This window comes from Astatotilapia calliptera, chromosome 20, assembly GCF_900246225.1.
Source record: "Astatotilapia calliptera chromosome 20, fAstCal1.2, whole genome shotgun sequence".
NCBI lineage: Eukaryota > Metazoa > Chordata > Actinopteri > Cichliformes > Cichlidae > Astatotilapia > Astatotilapia calliptera.
This window is the reverse complement of record NC_039321.1, coordinates 22,908,811-22,923,196: the sequence shown is the minus strand read 5'-3', so window position 1 is coordinate 22,923,196 and position 14,386 is coordinate 22,908,811. Positions and strand designations below refer to the sequence as shown.

Below are 14,386 nucleotides of genomic sequence, written 5' to 3'. Positions count from 1 at the left end.
GTGTGTGTGTGTGTGTGTGTATAAAACACCCAGCACGCCCCTGCGGGCGGTTTATCCTTCAAGCTCGGGTCCTCTACCAGAGGCCTGGGAGCTTGAGGGTCCTGCGCAGTATCTTAGCTGTTCCTAGGACTGCGCTCTTCTGGACAGAGATCTCCGATGTTGTTCCTGGGATCTGCTGGAGCCACTCGCCTAGCTTGGGAGTCACCGCACCTAGTGCTCCGATTACCACGGGGACCACCGTTACCTTCACCCTCCACATCCTCTCGAGCTCTTCTCTGAGCCCTTGGTATTTCTCCAGCTTCTCGTGTTCCTTCTTCCTGATATTGCTGTCATTCGGAACCGCTACATCGATCACTACGGCCATCTTCTTCTGTTTGTCTACCACCACTATGTCCGGTTGGTTAGCCACCACCATTTTGTCCGTCTGTATCTGGAAGTCCCACAGGATCTTAGCTCGGTCATTCTCCACCACCCTTGGGGGCATCTCCCATTTTGACCTCGGGACTTCCAGGTTATACTCGGCACAGATGTTCCTGTACACTATGCCGGCCACTTGGTTATGGCGTTCCATGTATGCCTTGCCTGCTAGCATCTTGCACCCTGCTGTTATGTGCTGGATTGTCTCTGGGGCATCTTTACACAGCCTGCACCTGGGGTCTTGCCTGGTGTGATAGACCCCAGCCTCTATGGATCTTGTGCTCAGAGCTTGTTCTTGTGCTGCCATGATTAGTGCCTCTGTGCTGTCTTTCAGTCCAGCTTTGTCCAGCCACTGGTAGGATTTCTGGATATCAGCCACCTCCTCTATCTGCCGGTGGTACATACCGTGCAGGGGCCTGTCCTTCCATGATGGTTCCTCGTCTCCCTCCTCTTTCTTGGGTTTCTGCTGCCTGAGGTATTCACTGAGCACTCGGTCAGTTGGGGCCATCTTCCTAATGTATTCTTGGATGTTCGTTGTCTCATCCTGGACTGTGGTGCTGACACTCACCAGTCCCCGGCCCCCTTCCTTCCGCTTAGCGTACAGCCTCAGGGTGCTGGATTTGGGGTGAAACCCTCCATGCATGGTAAGGAGCTTTCTTGTCTTTATGTCAGTGGCTTCTATCTCCTCCTTTGGCCAGCCTATTACCCCAGCAGGGTACCTGATCACGGGCAGGGCATACGTGTTGATGGCCCGGATCTTGTTCTTACCATTCAGCTGACTCCTCAGGACTTGCCTGACCCTCTGCAGGTACTTGGTGGTTGCAGCTTTTCTAGCGGCCTCTTCATGGTTCCCATTCGCCTGTGGGATCCCCAAGTACTTGTAACTGTCCTCTATGTCTGCAATGTTGCCTTCTGGTAGTTCAATCCCCTCAGTTCTGACTACCTTCCCTCTCTTTGTTACCATCCGACTACACTTCTCCAGTCCGAACGACATTCCAATGTCATTGCTGTATAGCCTGGTAGTGTGGATCAGTGAATCGATGTCTCGTTCACTCTTGGCATACAGCTTGATGTCATCCATGTACAGGAGGTGGCTGACAACTGCTCCGTTCTGTAGTCGGTATCCGTAGCCAGTCTTGTTAATGATCTCACTGAGGGGGTTCAGGCCTATGCAGAACAGCAGTGGGGACAGAGCATCTCCTTGGTAGATCCCGCACTTGATGGTGACTTGTGCTATGGGCTTGGAGTTGGCCTCTAGTGTTGTACGCCACATCCCCATTGAGTTCCTGATGAAGGCTCTTAGGGTCCCATTGATCTTGTACAATTCTAGGCATTCCAGTATCCAGCTGTGGGGCATTGAGTCATAGGCCTTCTTGTAATCAATCCAGGCAGTGCACAGGTTGGTCAGTCTGGTCTTGCAGTCTCGGCTGATTGTTCTGTCTACCAGTAGCTGGTGTTTTGCGCCTCTGGTATTCTTGCCAATTCCTTTCTGTGTCCCGCTCATGTATTGACCCATGTGCCTGTTCATCTTAGCTGATATGATGCCTGACAGGAGCTTCCATGTAGTACTGAGGCAGGTTATTGGTCGGTAGTTGGAGGGGACCGGTCCCTTCTTGGGGTCCTTGGGGATCAGGACCGTCCGGCCTTCAGTTAGCCATTCCGGGTGTCTCTCGTTAACTAGCAGCTGGTTCATTTGTGCTGCCAGACGCTCGTGGAGTGCAGTCAGCTTCTTCAGCCAGTAGGCGTGAACCATGTCGGGCCCTGGTGCTGTCCAACTCTTCATACTGGAGACCCTTTCTTGGATATCTGCCACTGTGATGGTTACTGGACCCTGTTCAGGGAGGTCGCTGTGGTCAGCCCTCAGATCCTCTAGCCACTGAGCATTGCCGTTATGGGTTGCATCCTTCTCCCATATGCTCTTCCAGTATTGCTCCGTCTCCAGCATTGGTGGTGCTGTTCTCTTATTGTTCCCTTGCCACTGAGAGTACACCTTTGCTGGTTCTGTGGAGAACAGCTGGTTTATTCTCCTGCCTTCTATCTCTCTGGTGTACCTCCTCAAGCGGCTGACCAAGGCTGTGAGTCTTTGCTTGGCAGTTTCCAAGGCCTATATATATATATATATATATATATATATATATATATATATATATATATATATATATATATATATATATATATATATATATATATATATATATATATATATATATATATATATATATATGTATATGTATATATATATATATATATATATATATATATATATATATATATATATATATATATATATATATGTATATATATATATATATATGTATATATATATATATATATATATATATATATATATATATATATATATGTGCATATGCATGCTATTTATCCTGATCCTCGAATGTCACTTTATGAAATTTGATCGTTTCATGCCAGTAACTGATAGTCTTTGGTATCAAATGCATCCTGGCATCATAAAGCTGCATTTCTAAATTGCTCCTGCTTTTGTTTCCATTCCTCCTAAAGCTGTAACTGCAGGCAGTCTAATGCAGCTCTTCAGCTAGACTGAAACATTAGACTTACAGTTCTTCTGCTATGAAAGTATAGGAGTGATGGCTTGATAAACTATGCATTATCCTCTGCTGTGCTTCTCAGCAGTGCCTGAGAGAAGTCGAGGGCTAAGCCCCAGAGGGAAATGGTATGGTAATAGGGTGGAATTAGAAGATGGATCTTCTAATGGAGCTGATGTTCAGTGAGCTGTTACTGCTGCAACATGACACATTTTACCTCTGCAGTTTACACTGATGTTGTCTTTACTTTTAAGGAATGCCTTACAGTCTACCTAAAAACAATCATTACCTTTTCATAAGAAAATTAGAAAAATCCAAATTTGAGAGAAAAGCAAGCCAAAGTCAGGCCCTCTTCTGGCAGTCCTTTTGTAGGTAAACACAGGCAGTTCACAGTGATCAAGACTCTGTGCCTAAATACAATTGAACCTTCAAGAACATAATTAATATGGCATTAGTAACACCTTTGTTTACTCACCATTTCAAGGTGGTTAATGGGGCAATCTTGATGATCTTTAAAAGTGTCCAATTAATAAGTATAGATAGCATAATCTATAAGAAATCTACAGCATTGTTTTTATTTCAATATATTTAAACATTTATTACAAAAATAAATTTCATACAAGAACAATTGGCAACTTTTAAATGGTTTGAAGACATGTAGTACGGAAAATCTTCCAACAATTACAAAACATTGATTACAACCCTGTAATCAATGTTTTTTCATCAATTTGTCATTGTTATGTTATTATCTCACAATTTACAGTCAGGCATCTCAAAATTTCTATTTACCAACTCAAATTTAGAAGAAAATATGATCCTAAAATTTGAACTTGAAATTTTGACTTATGGATGGTATTTTCTTTCTGTCTTTTTTTCAGTGTCGGAAACAATAATATACAGCCAAAAGTTATAAAATGGTGCCTAATATGTAAAAGAAATGAGTGTAAAAGAAATACTGAATGCAAACAATGACAAAGAGAAGAGGAGATATAAGCAAACCTCCTGCTAAACAGGCAAAGAGGACACGAAGCACTAAAGATAAATCAAAAATGAAAGAACAGTTTTAGTGATTTTCAAGTTATACACTTATTAAAAACTGTCATATAGTCTGCATATACTTTGTTAGATGAGGAGTCTATATCCATAGATCAACTTAAATGTGCACAGTGGTTGGTTCCTTACAATGGCTCTGTCAGATCTTTACCCAACATGAGTATTAAAAAAAAATCAGCTGACAAAAGTAAATAAGCGGAATGACTTTCTTTGTAAAAAAAAAACCCAAAACATTTAGATTGAGCCAGTAACAGAAGCTATGCTCTTATTTGGTCAGACCTGCAGGTTGGGGAAAAAACTGCTAACATGAATGTGATAAAACAGCAGCAGCTGACAGGAGCACAGATGCTGTGTGCTTATTTTTACCATTCATTATAATTTGTAGTGTTAGCACAGGAGGTATTGTGTTTAATTGCCACGCAAGTTATCCATTCATGTCAGCATAAGCTCTAAATGCCAACATTAATGTGCCCAGCAGGTTCAAACCTGTCTGTACTGGTCAAAGTTTGAAGCACTGAATATTTAAACCTGATATCAGTGCCCAATACTCACCTAATACACATGAAGATGTAAGGACACTTCCACAGTCTCCATGACAACCTATACTGTTGCTGTACATATGCATGTTTTTTTTCCCCATGTCCATGAAGTTCTCACATAAAAATCTTACAATACAGTGTACACCAAAATGGAGCTATGAACAGTGAGGCTTTATGTCGTCACCTTCACCTCGCTTCCCGTATTTCCTTTCCTTTCCTTCCAGCGTTACTTCCAAAGGCTCCAGGGTATTTCAGTGACCCATGCAGCATCCTGCTTTGAAGTGATGTGAACATCTTCCAAACTAAATGTTGCAAGAAGTCAGTGAAAGTGCTTCTTTAACAGCATAATGGAATCAATCTTTGCTTTACAAAAACCTGAAGGTGGTCTCCAACATCACACTTTCTCAAAGGGGAATAAATGTTGCTCTTGACCCTTCTTCTCTCGTTTTGTTACTTTCTTCTTCTTCAGTCCGCTGGCATTTCCACCATCCTCCTCTGCTTGTCTGTTCTGAGGCCAGGACATTGCTAGAGTCTCGGATGCCGTCTTAGCTCCCGGACTTTCACCCTCAGCAGCCTCCTCATCTGAGGAAAACCCTTCGGCGTCACCTCCATGAGCAAGGCTCCCCAATCCCTGGTTCTTCTTGTTGTAACGCTTTTTAAGCCTTTCTCTGATCAGGAGTCCTTTGACCAGCAGAGTCCAGTTGGAGATGGCCCTCTTCTCTTTTTTCTAGATGTTGCAAGAAAAGAAAAAAAATTAAGCCTGTCACATACAGGTTTCTACTTGAAAGTAACAGCTGATACTTTGTGTTAAAGTTCCCACCTAAACTACATAATCGGGTAATCTTACAGGGTTGCAATCAATAATTGTCAAATTCGTGATATAAAAGAAAACACACCTCTTTCTCCTTCTGTTTCTGAAGCTCTTGTTCTTCCACCCACGCAGCTCTGAGGACCTCCTCGTGCTCCTCACACGCAATGTAGCCATCAGTGCTGAAACACACACAGGTGAGCAAATATCCCCTTAGCTTTGACATGTTTGTAACAAGTGCATTTATTTCATTTCTTTCTTTAGGAGTAAAAACATCCTGATTTTGATCTTTTTATTTTAAACACTGAAATGATTCAATGCAAATGCTCACAGAGAGGGATTTTACCCAAAGCCAACTAATGAGATGAAAATAAGCTCGCTGGAAACAATACAGATAAATTTGGAAAGCAACTAATTAAGCTTTCAAAAAAACCCAAAAAAAACCTAAACAAAACCCGCAGTTGTGATTGAAATTTGAAGATACTGTTATCAGTATCTGCCTTCACAACTAAAACTTGAAAACAAACACAAACTGTTTTTTAAGAAAATATCACGATTTAATGAGTCTGTCTAGGAATCAATAATGATGTGCACGGGTCAAAAAATGCATGATTTTGTTTGAAAGTCCCTCAATATTGTGAAATTCTAACTCTCGGTGCAGTTGTTCATCCTGAGATTCTCCTGTATGACCGTATCCATCTGCTTAATTGTGTTTACACCCCACCGAAGGCTCCTCAGAGTCATCTTACACAGCGTGCGAGTATCCTCCATGGAAGTCGAAACCTGTGACTGCAGGCGCTGCGTCAATGTTCAGTTTCCTGGCCACGCGGTGCAGGTTGGGCAACCTGATATGAACACAGCCCACCGGCAACATACAGGGTTTAAACAGGTAGACATTACCGTAGTCATTACGTGGGACCTGAGGAAAACATACAAAACCACAATGACACTGACGCTTTATCCTGTTGGTTCTTATGTTGCTCATAAAACTTTGTTTCGCTTAATCTTCTGAATGTGATGCTCAATCCCACACATATACATACCTTCCCATCCACGGCTATCGGCGGCTGGTACTCTTCAGTTTGCCATTCTCCAAACAGAGCCAGGTCATTCTCATCCTTCAGCTCAGACGTCATCCTGGCCTTACGGGAACGATTAGAGAAGCCCTTCACCATCTAAAAAGGAAAAGACGTGTTTATATTGTGAGTTCATAAAGTCACCAAAGCATTTCATGTTTCCATTATCTGTGTGTCTATTCAGTATGCAGCAGCCTCAGTCTGTTATGATTCCCCCTTCCTGTCACCTTGACGATGCCATTGATCCAATTGATCCAATTAATCCAATTAAGCCAAACTAGGATTTAATAGCATCAATGCTACAAGAAGAATTCAATACATCTGCACTCAGCAGAACATCAATGACAGGAAAGGAAAGGTTTGCAAGATTTTACACCTTATATCATTTCATAATTACATCAGTCATTCTTCAAGACAAATATATCTCTAGCAATAACAGTTTATTCATGGGGTCAGGTTTAAGATCTGGGGGCAATATTGGTAGCATTCCATCAATTCCATATTATTAGTCCTTGTCCATGTATGCTTTATTCCTGTTGCCCACTTCTCATCAGTATGTCCTGGTTCCTAAATGCCTGATGTGGACCTTGTTAAGCTGGGCAATGTCTGAGCCGGTATGGCTTTGGCTCTATATCTCTCGCTCATGTTCTGAAGTAGGCTTGGGCGGGCCTAGCTAGGGGCCCTTACTGCATGCATGCCCTTATCGAGATTTGAACCCCTGGCTTATTGTCAGACCCACAATCTGGGATAAACCATGGAGCATCGGCTAATAGATCACGAAGATGGCCCCTGAGATGAGCTGCTACAAGAACACCTCCGGCAGATGAAGACAGACGGTGATGAGGAAAAGGAAGAGTAACAAGCACGGCCCATTGACAGATGGGAGGCACATCCAAGTGATTGGGACAGTGTACTGGAACATCTGTACCACATACACAACCAAAGGTGTGTGAGAATAACAGGGATAAAGTCCAGTGGGGGTTTGAGTTCCAGATTGACAAGCAGCTAGTGGTAAACCAACCTGACATAGTGGTGATTGACAAGAAGCAGAAGACCACAGTTGTGACAGATGTGGCAATCCCAGCAAGCAGGAACATCAAGAAGAAGGGGCATGGGAAAACACAGAAGTACCAGGAGCTGAAAGAACAGCTGGAGCAGATGTGGAAGGTAAAGTCCAAAGTGGTTCAAGTGGTAGCAGTACTCAGTGCAGGCTTGATCACAGGGCTGGTTCATTTAGAAAAACTGTGTTTTCATTACCAGGATAAACTCTCCTCCTCAGTCATGAAACATGCTAATGAACACCGCTCAGCTACAACTGCCTTCAGGTCAGAGTGTGACTGAGTTAAAAACAAACTGATGTAACAGAGAAACTAACCACAAAATGTCTCCTTTTGATGAAGGGAAGAGAAGCAAACAAAAAAGAGCTTGCCTTGTATGGCTCCTCCCCTAACCGGACAGTCCTTGCTTCTTTCAGCCACGTGTCTCTGGAGTGCAGGGTGTGCACACAGTCCCTAGAGATGGATAAAGATTTAAACAGGACATGAATGACGACAGTCCTTTTTTTCCCCTCTCACACTGAAATCCCAGTTTTCCCTTGCTTTTTGGTTTAGCGATAAGACATAACTAACTAGGTTAACACAGACTGCACAGTATAAAAAGCATTATGTGCGATGGATTTCGAGGTATACTTGAACTAAAATGCATCTGTGATGAAAGTTTAACTAGTTACCGAGAGTATACTGGCTCCCCTCTGCAGTATCCCAGCACAGTGGCTGTAGGAGGATAGATGGCCTCATATTTCAGCAGGTGTCTCTTTAAGGCATACAGCGGGTGGTTCTTATACTCCGCTACAGACACTGGCAGGGGTTTGTTCAGAAGAGTTTTCTGGAGCTGGGAGAGCAGAGCAAAGAAAGAAATTGAAGTAGGTCAAGACATTGTTTCCTTTCATGCCATTCTTGCATTGTTAACGATGGGAGTAGCTGATGGGCCACAGCAATTTCTTGACTAGGAGGAAAGAATTCAATGTTAAAAATAGAGTAAAATCCCGTGTACATTGAACATTTCCTGCTAATCCATATGATGCATACAGGACATGTGATGTGGCCACTGGTTTTGGTAAGAAGAATTGTGCAGAAAAGTAAAAAAAAAAAAAAAAAATTGAAAAAAAAAATCGAAGTCACCTCCTTGTCTTCCTTTATGTCTTTCTCGTCCTCGGGTCCCAAGAATGGCTCAAGCGTTTCCTCCCACCAGTCATCATCCACCCGCCTCTTCCTGGATGATGTCATCCAAGTCGGGTCATACTTCTTTCCCAGGTCTTTCACAAACCCGTCCCCGTCCACAGACACCACATATGTCACCGGTGTGGTTGCATTCCGGTAGCAGAGTTGAGGAACTCCAACACCGTGATCCACATCTACGCAAACCCAGGAAGCTGTTTTCTCCAGATACACCTCTAACCACTCGTCTGCACCTGGGCCTTCTCTCTTTGCCCCACTCCTCCTTTTTGTTCCATTGCTCGTTGTTCCTTCTCCTCCTTCTTCCTCTTCTTCTTCCAAGTCTCCATCCTCCTCATCTTTTACCTGTTTTTTACCTCCACTGCTTCTTCTCTTTGGAGCTGCAGTATTTCTGCTGCGTGTGCCCTTGGCCTTCCCTTTCCCTTTATTCCCCTTTTTAGATTTAACCCCACTCTCTGAATCCTCACTGTCATCCTCACTGGTGGCTTGAAACTCATCTTCGTCACTAAGCCCTCCATCCTCCTCCCCTTCGCTGTTGCTCTCTTCCTTGTAGCTGACCTTTGAGGCAACACTGCGGCGTTTTGAATTCTTTGGTCTCTGCCCCCCTGATACTACAACTTTTTTCTCTTCCTCCTCATCCTTTTCTTTCTTCTTTGCTTTCTTTCCTCCTACATCTCCTTTGATCGTTCTCCCTCCTGCTGGTCTCTTGGTGCCAGGAGAAATCTTTGGCTCAGGGGAGTTTGTCTTGGATGATTCCTTGCTTGTGTTGCTCTTTTCTGGGGCACCAGCAGATGTTCTAGCCCCTTTGGCCTGCAGAAATGAGATATTTCCAACAGCATGTTTGTAAGAACAGAACAACCTTAAAATCAAATGGCAGACACCACTGCATATGCAATACTGCAATGAGTTGAAATACTGTATATAGAGGCATATGTAAGTGTGATAAAATTGGTGGCTGTATCCTTTTAATAAGAACCTGACACCACAGCTTAGGCTGTACCTTTTGTATTTTCACTTATATTACAGTTTATTCATTTTTTACAGGCTAAAGTATTAGGTAAAGTGCAAAAGTATTTGCTCGTCTGCCTTCACATGCATATGAACTTGAGTAAAATCCCATATGATGTTTTTTCCACTCTTTTCAGCTACAACAGCTTCAACTCTTCTGGGAAGGTTTTCCACAAGGTTTAGGAGTGTTTATGGATATTTTTGACCATTTTTTCAGAAGTACATCTGTGAGGTCAGACACTGATGTTGGACGAGAACGCCTGGCTCATAATCTCCGCCCTTACTCATCTCAAAGGTTTTCTTTTGGGTTGAGGTCAGGACTCGGTGCAGGCCAGTTCCTCCACACCAAACTTGCTCATCCATGTCTTTGCTGACCTTGCTTTGCACTTATGCATTTCCATTGTTCTAGAGTCCAGTGGTGGCGTGCTTTACACCACTGCACCCGACACTTTGCATTGTACTTGGTGATATTAAGGCTTGTATGAAACCGCTTGGCTGTGGAAACTCCTTCACTGAAGCTCTCTACACAGTGTTCTTGAGCTAATCTGAAGGCCACATGAAGTTTGGAGATGTGTAGTAACTGCAACCACCGACCCAGCTCTGTGATTTTATGAGGCTTACCACTTCACAGGCGAGTTCATAGCTGGGATTAACAATCGCCTGTGGAATATTTAGTAGAAAGTACATTTCATGACTGGACTTGTTGCACAGTTGGCATCATATCACAGCACCACACTGGAATTCACTGAGCTCCTGAGAGCGACCCATTCTTCCACAAATGTTTATACAAGCAGTCTGCATGCCTAGGTGCTTGATTTTATACACCTGTGGCCATGGGAGAGACTGAAACACCTGAATTCAATGATTTGGATGTGTGAGTGAATACTTTTGGCAAAATGGTTTATTTTTTAATAGAAGGCTTTAAAAAAATGTGTTCTATACATTAAACTGCAGCAGTTATCCAAACGTGACTGTTGTAATTATACCGCAGTGTCTTCTTAAAGGAAAAACAACAAACTGTCAGTACCTTGGCTGATGGGGCTTTGAAAGGAATCGGCTGCAAAGAAAGGACCAATCGGCAGAAAAGCTGCAGAGAGCGTAGGACCAAGAGAAACAGCTGCAGGAAACACAGGTGCATAATTATTTATTTTTCATTTGTACGTCAAACTAGGGGCACTGTTTTATAGAAAATGGACCGGTTTCATGCCAAACTACTAACGTGAGTCATCTCCTCGTGGTTTCTGGCTGAGAGGCTTGCCAGTCGCCTCTCGAGGAGCCTCTGGGGGTCCGGAACCTCTTCACAGGGAAGACTGGAGTTGAGGGTAAATGTTGCTCTAAACCTGGGAAAGAAGAGAGCCGGATGGATGGAAATGGAATCATAAGATATGGCGATAATTATAGAAGGCTACCAGTGACTGATGGCTTCTGAATAGTAGCGCTATTGTCCCTATTGTACAAATTTCTTAGTTTTACACATTCTAGCATTAAAATAGTTTCAGGAACTTCACATTTATAAGTACATACCATTTAAGCAGCCCAGAGAGGTAGTTTTGGTCGATGCGCTTAGCTGCCATGGTGAAGTGGGCAGGCAGCAGCGACAGAGTGATGGCCAGCAGGTCTGGTTCACTGCACAACCTGTTGCGGAACATGGCGCTGGCAATCAGGCACATGAGGTGGACCTAAGAGACCAATCAAAGGTTCGGAACGTCAGGGATGAGCTAGAGAAGCACCATGAAAGGAAAGGTAGAACTAAACAGCGTGTTTTCACCTTGTGGGTGTCTATCAGCAGGTCCTTCTTATATCGGTTCACCATTCGCCTCAGATACGTCTCAAGTTCCGCCTGCTTTTTTTGCCTGGCCAATCAGAAATCATGATTATTGGGTTAAAACAAATATACCATTAACTGCACACCCATAGATAACGCATTTTCCACAAACTAATCACATAAACACACAATTACAGGTCCCTCTCCTGACACCTGTGGAGAAAATTCATACTAATGTACATTTGAATGAAACTCCATGACCCAAAAATGTTTTCCTGAATATAATGAGAGGATCGGGAGTTTGGAGACATCAGCTAACCTTGTCTGGAGCTACATTCAGATTGTTTTGATATAAACAAAATCTAATTAAACTCAGAGCATGAACACAATGAAACTTTATTTAAATTATGCTAGTGATTCCTGAGTTTTAATAATGAGGTTGATTTGTTTTGATTGACTTTTGGATGTCTTCCTGTGTTCATTTCATTTTACAGATTAACACCTCAACTGTTTAAGAAATAATATCACAAAAAAGTCTGTTTTGCAACTCTTTTTTTAAAGAGCTATTTTATTTTCAAAAGTTTAGAATTTTATGTTGAGCATGTGCATATTCTATATTCACTTACCTCTTTCTGACTTCTGGGGTCTCGATCTCAATCTCCACAGGCTCAGAGGGCAGGACGGGTTCTAGAGGCTCAAGTGGACCCAGCGGCTCAGCTAGCTCTGATTAACACACACACACACTATTCATTTCCTTTGTTTTCCATTACTCCCTGCTTAGCATAGGAATAAAAAACAAAACAAAACAAAGTGTTATTACAAATGTTACGGATTTTACACTTACCTTCCACTTCTTCCCAATCATCCTCATCTTCCTCCTCACTGTCCTCCCCTTCTTCTTCTTCTTCTTTCTCTGGTTTCTTGGTGTTCACCTTAAGCCGTGGTGGGGAGGTCACCATATCAAAGTCATCTTCGCTATCATTCTCCTCCATAATGGGTGACTCAAAGTATTTGCTGGTATTGACAGCAGAGCTGGTGTCAGATTGGGAAGACAATTTATTTCCTGCTGCTCGCTTTGAGGGCGCGCGGGGCTTAGGGATGACCTTCCTCTCTATCTTTTCCTCTTTATCTTTGATGTCCTCACCTGGTAAAACAGATTGAAAGATGTTTTGAAGCCTCTGTGCTTGACTGAGAATAAAGGAAAACACGTCAATACAAAACAGAAGTACAACCACCCTAAAAATGTATTATATTGCGAGCCAATTTTCTGAATGAAGATGTTTTTTCTTTCTTTTTTTGCTACAGAAAATTGACAAAAGTGCCTTAATTGTCTGGAGAATCATTTTTGTGCCACTGTAGGAAGTGCAACAGCATTGTTTATCTGAATGAAAACTACAGTTTATGAATGATTTACCGCAAAGCATGAAGGGAAGTGCTGATACTGGCCTATGAGTACATAAGATGGATGACCTAAATGCCTCTAACACTGAAGAATAAAGAAATCTATATGAATTTTTGATTCTTTAATCCAACGGAGGAAAAATCAACAATAAAAATGAAAAAAAAAAATTCCAGAAAAAATATTGGTTATTTTAAACCAGATGCTTGTATTAGCCTAAAATCTGAAAATTGGTTTATCACTACTATATACACCACAGAGATAATGCTCTTATTCAAATACACGTCAGAGATCACGTCTGAGAAGCTGCAGATAAACCAGCAGGATTAAGAAGTTAACACACACACTTACACCATCTATGCACAAAATATGGTTGGTGTTTTGGTATGTGGAGCACAGATGTGCATCCGGGCCAGCAGATCCACTTCAGCAACCATGCACATCCTTAAGCAGTGCACCTGGATGCTCATACAGTGCCTTTATGGTTATGGCCATAATAGCTCGATATTATGCATTGCCTCCAATAAACCGAAGCTTTGCATTGATGTGTGACATAAATTATATTTTTGTCACGTTATAACTGCACAAAAACTGCTTCTCAGAGCAGTCAGAGGGAATGGATGACAGAGGATGTGTTTTACATTTCAATTATTTTATAATATTGTGAAGTAGTATTTTTCATTTACTACAACTAATGCTGATGTTAGTCATCTGTGTGAAACGCTTCCTCAGATGAACGTGTGTAAGTTTATTCATGAACCCAGGCTCACTGTGCACAGACCGCTTAGCTAACCTCCCCTGTACTTCACTTAATTTCCTAACTATTGGGGGCTAGAGGTTCCATTTATTTAATGACAGACACACATTTTAGGCAACTCCGACTTTTCATACCAGCATTTTTTTTCTTCGCTCTTGTTTTTGCCCCGCAGCTCTTCGCTTTCAGCACCTGCTTCAGTTTCTTTGTGTCGCCCCCCGTGTTTGCGCACTCTCTCCTCCTCGCCATGCTAGCTGCTGTCAGTGGAAGAACTTTCTTTGAATAATAATATCCAGAGCTAGACGAGCAGTAGTCCTTCAGAGCTCCACATGCTGTTGTATAAGGGCGAGGAAACAGCAGTTACCCAACACTGCCATTCAGGAGTTTTCATAATACAAGAAACTGCACCCGGTTGTTGTGGAGGCCGGACCTTGACGTCATATCCGCTCTCCTGTCTTCTTCTTCTTCTTCTTCTTCTTCACTAAATAGATCCAATTCAGCTCCCTATAATTACAAGTTAACACCTGGATATTTATAAGTAGGCTGACACCAACATTTGTTTATAAATGGCTTTATGGTCTTATACATATATATACAGATATATATATATAAAATGTGGTGTTTCAGGGAGGTGTAATACCACTTTTGGGCACTAAGGGGTGGTGTTGTGCTTTCCATAAGGTTTTCAACTTCGACAAAGGTCAGCTCCACATGCTCCTGGTAGTTAGGTTTCATATTAATACTCGTTTTTAACAGCCAGTGATCTCTT

At 42.4% G+C, this 14,386-nt stretch overlaps 1 protein-coding gene across 2 annotated transcripts; it reads right to left on the bottom strand.

Annotated features, from left to right (window-relative positions):
* Positions 1 to 3,583: 3,583 nt before the first annotated feature.
* On the bottom strand, positions 3,584 to 14,139 carry xpc (xeroderma pigmentosum, complementation group C). Of its 2 annotated transcripts, XM_026154683.1 has the most exons (14): positions 13,755 to 14,135; positions 12,309 to 12,608; positions 12,091 to 12,187; positions 11,468 to 11,552; positions 11,224 to 11,378; positions 10,919 to 11,039; positions 10,727 to 10,816; positions 8,638 to 9,501; positions 8,187 to 8,347; positions 7,887 to 7,968; positions 6,425 to 6,556; positions 6,131 to 6,300; positions 5,470 to 5,563; positions 3,585 to 5,300 (listed from the first exon to the last, which is right to left on the bottom strand). In XM_026154683.1, exons 1-14 carry the CDS (start codon positions 13,864 to 13,866, stop codon positions 4,968 to 4,970), a joined length of 2,796 nt encoding a protein of 931 aa, XP_026010468.1. In that variant the 5' UTR covers positions 13,867 to 14,135; the 3' UTR covers positions 3,585 to 4,967. The 2 variants fall into 2 exon arrangements, with proteins under 2 accessions (XP_026010469.1, XP_026010468.1); XM_026154684.1 differs by lacking the exon at positions 8,638 to 9,501 and having other exon boundaries at positions 3,584 to 5,300; positions 13,755 to 14,139.
* Positions 14,140 to 14,386: the final 247 nt, after the last annotated feature.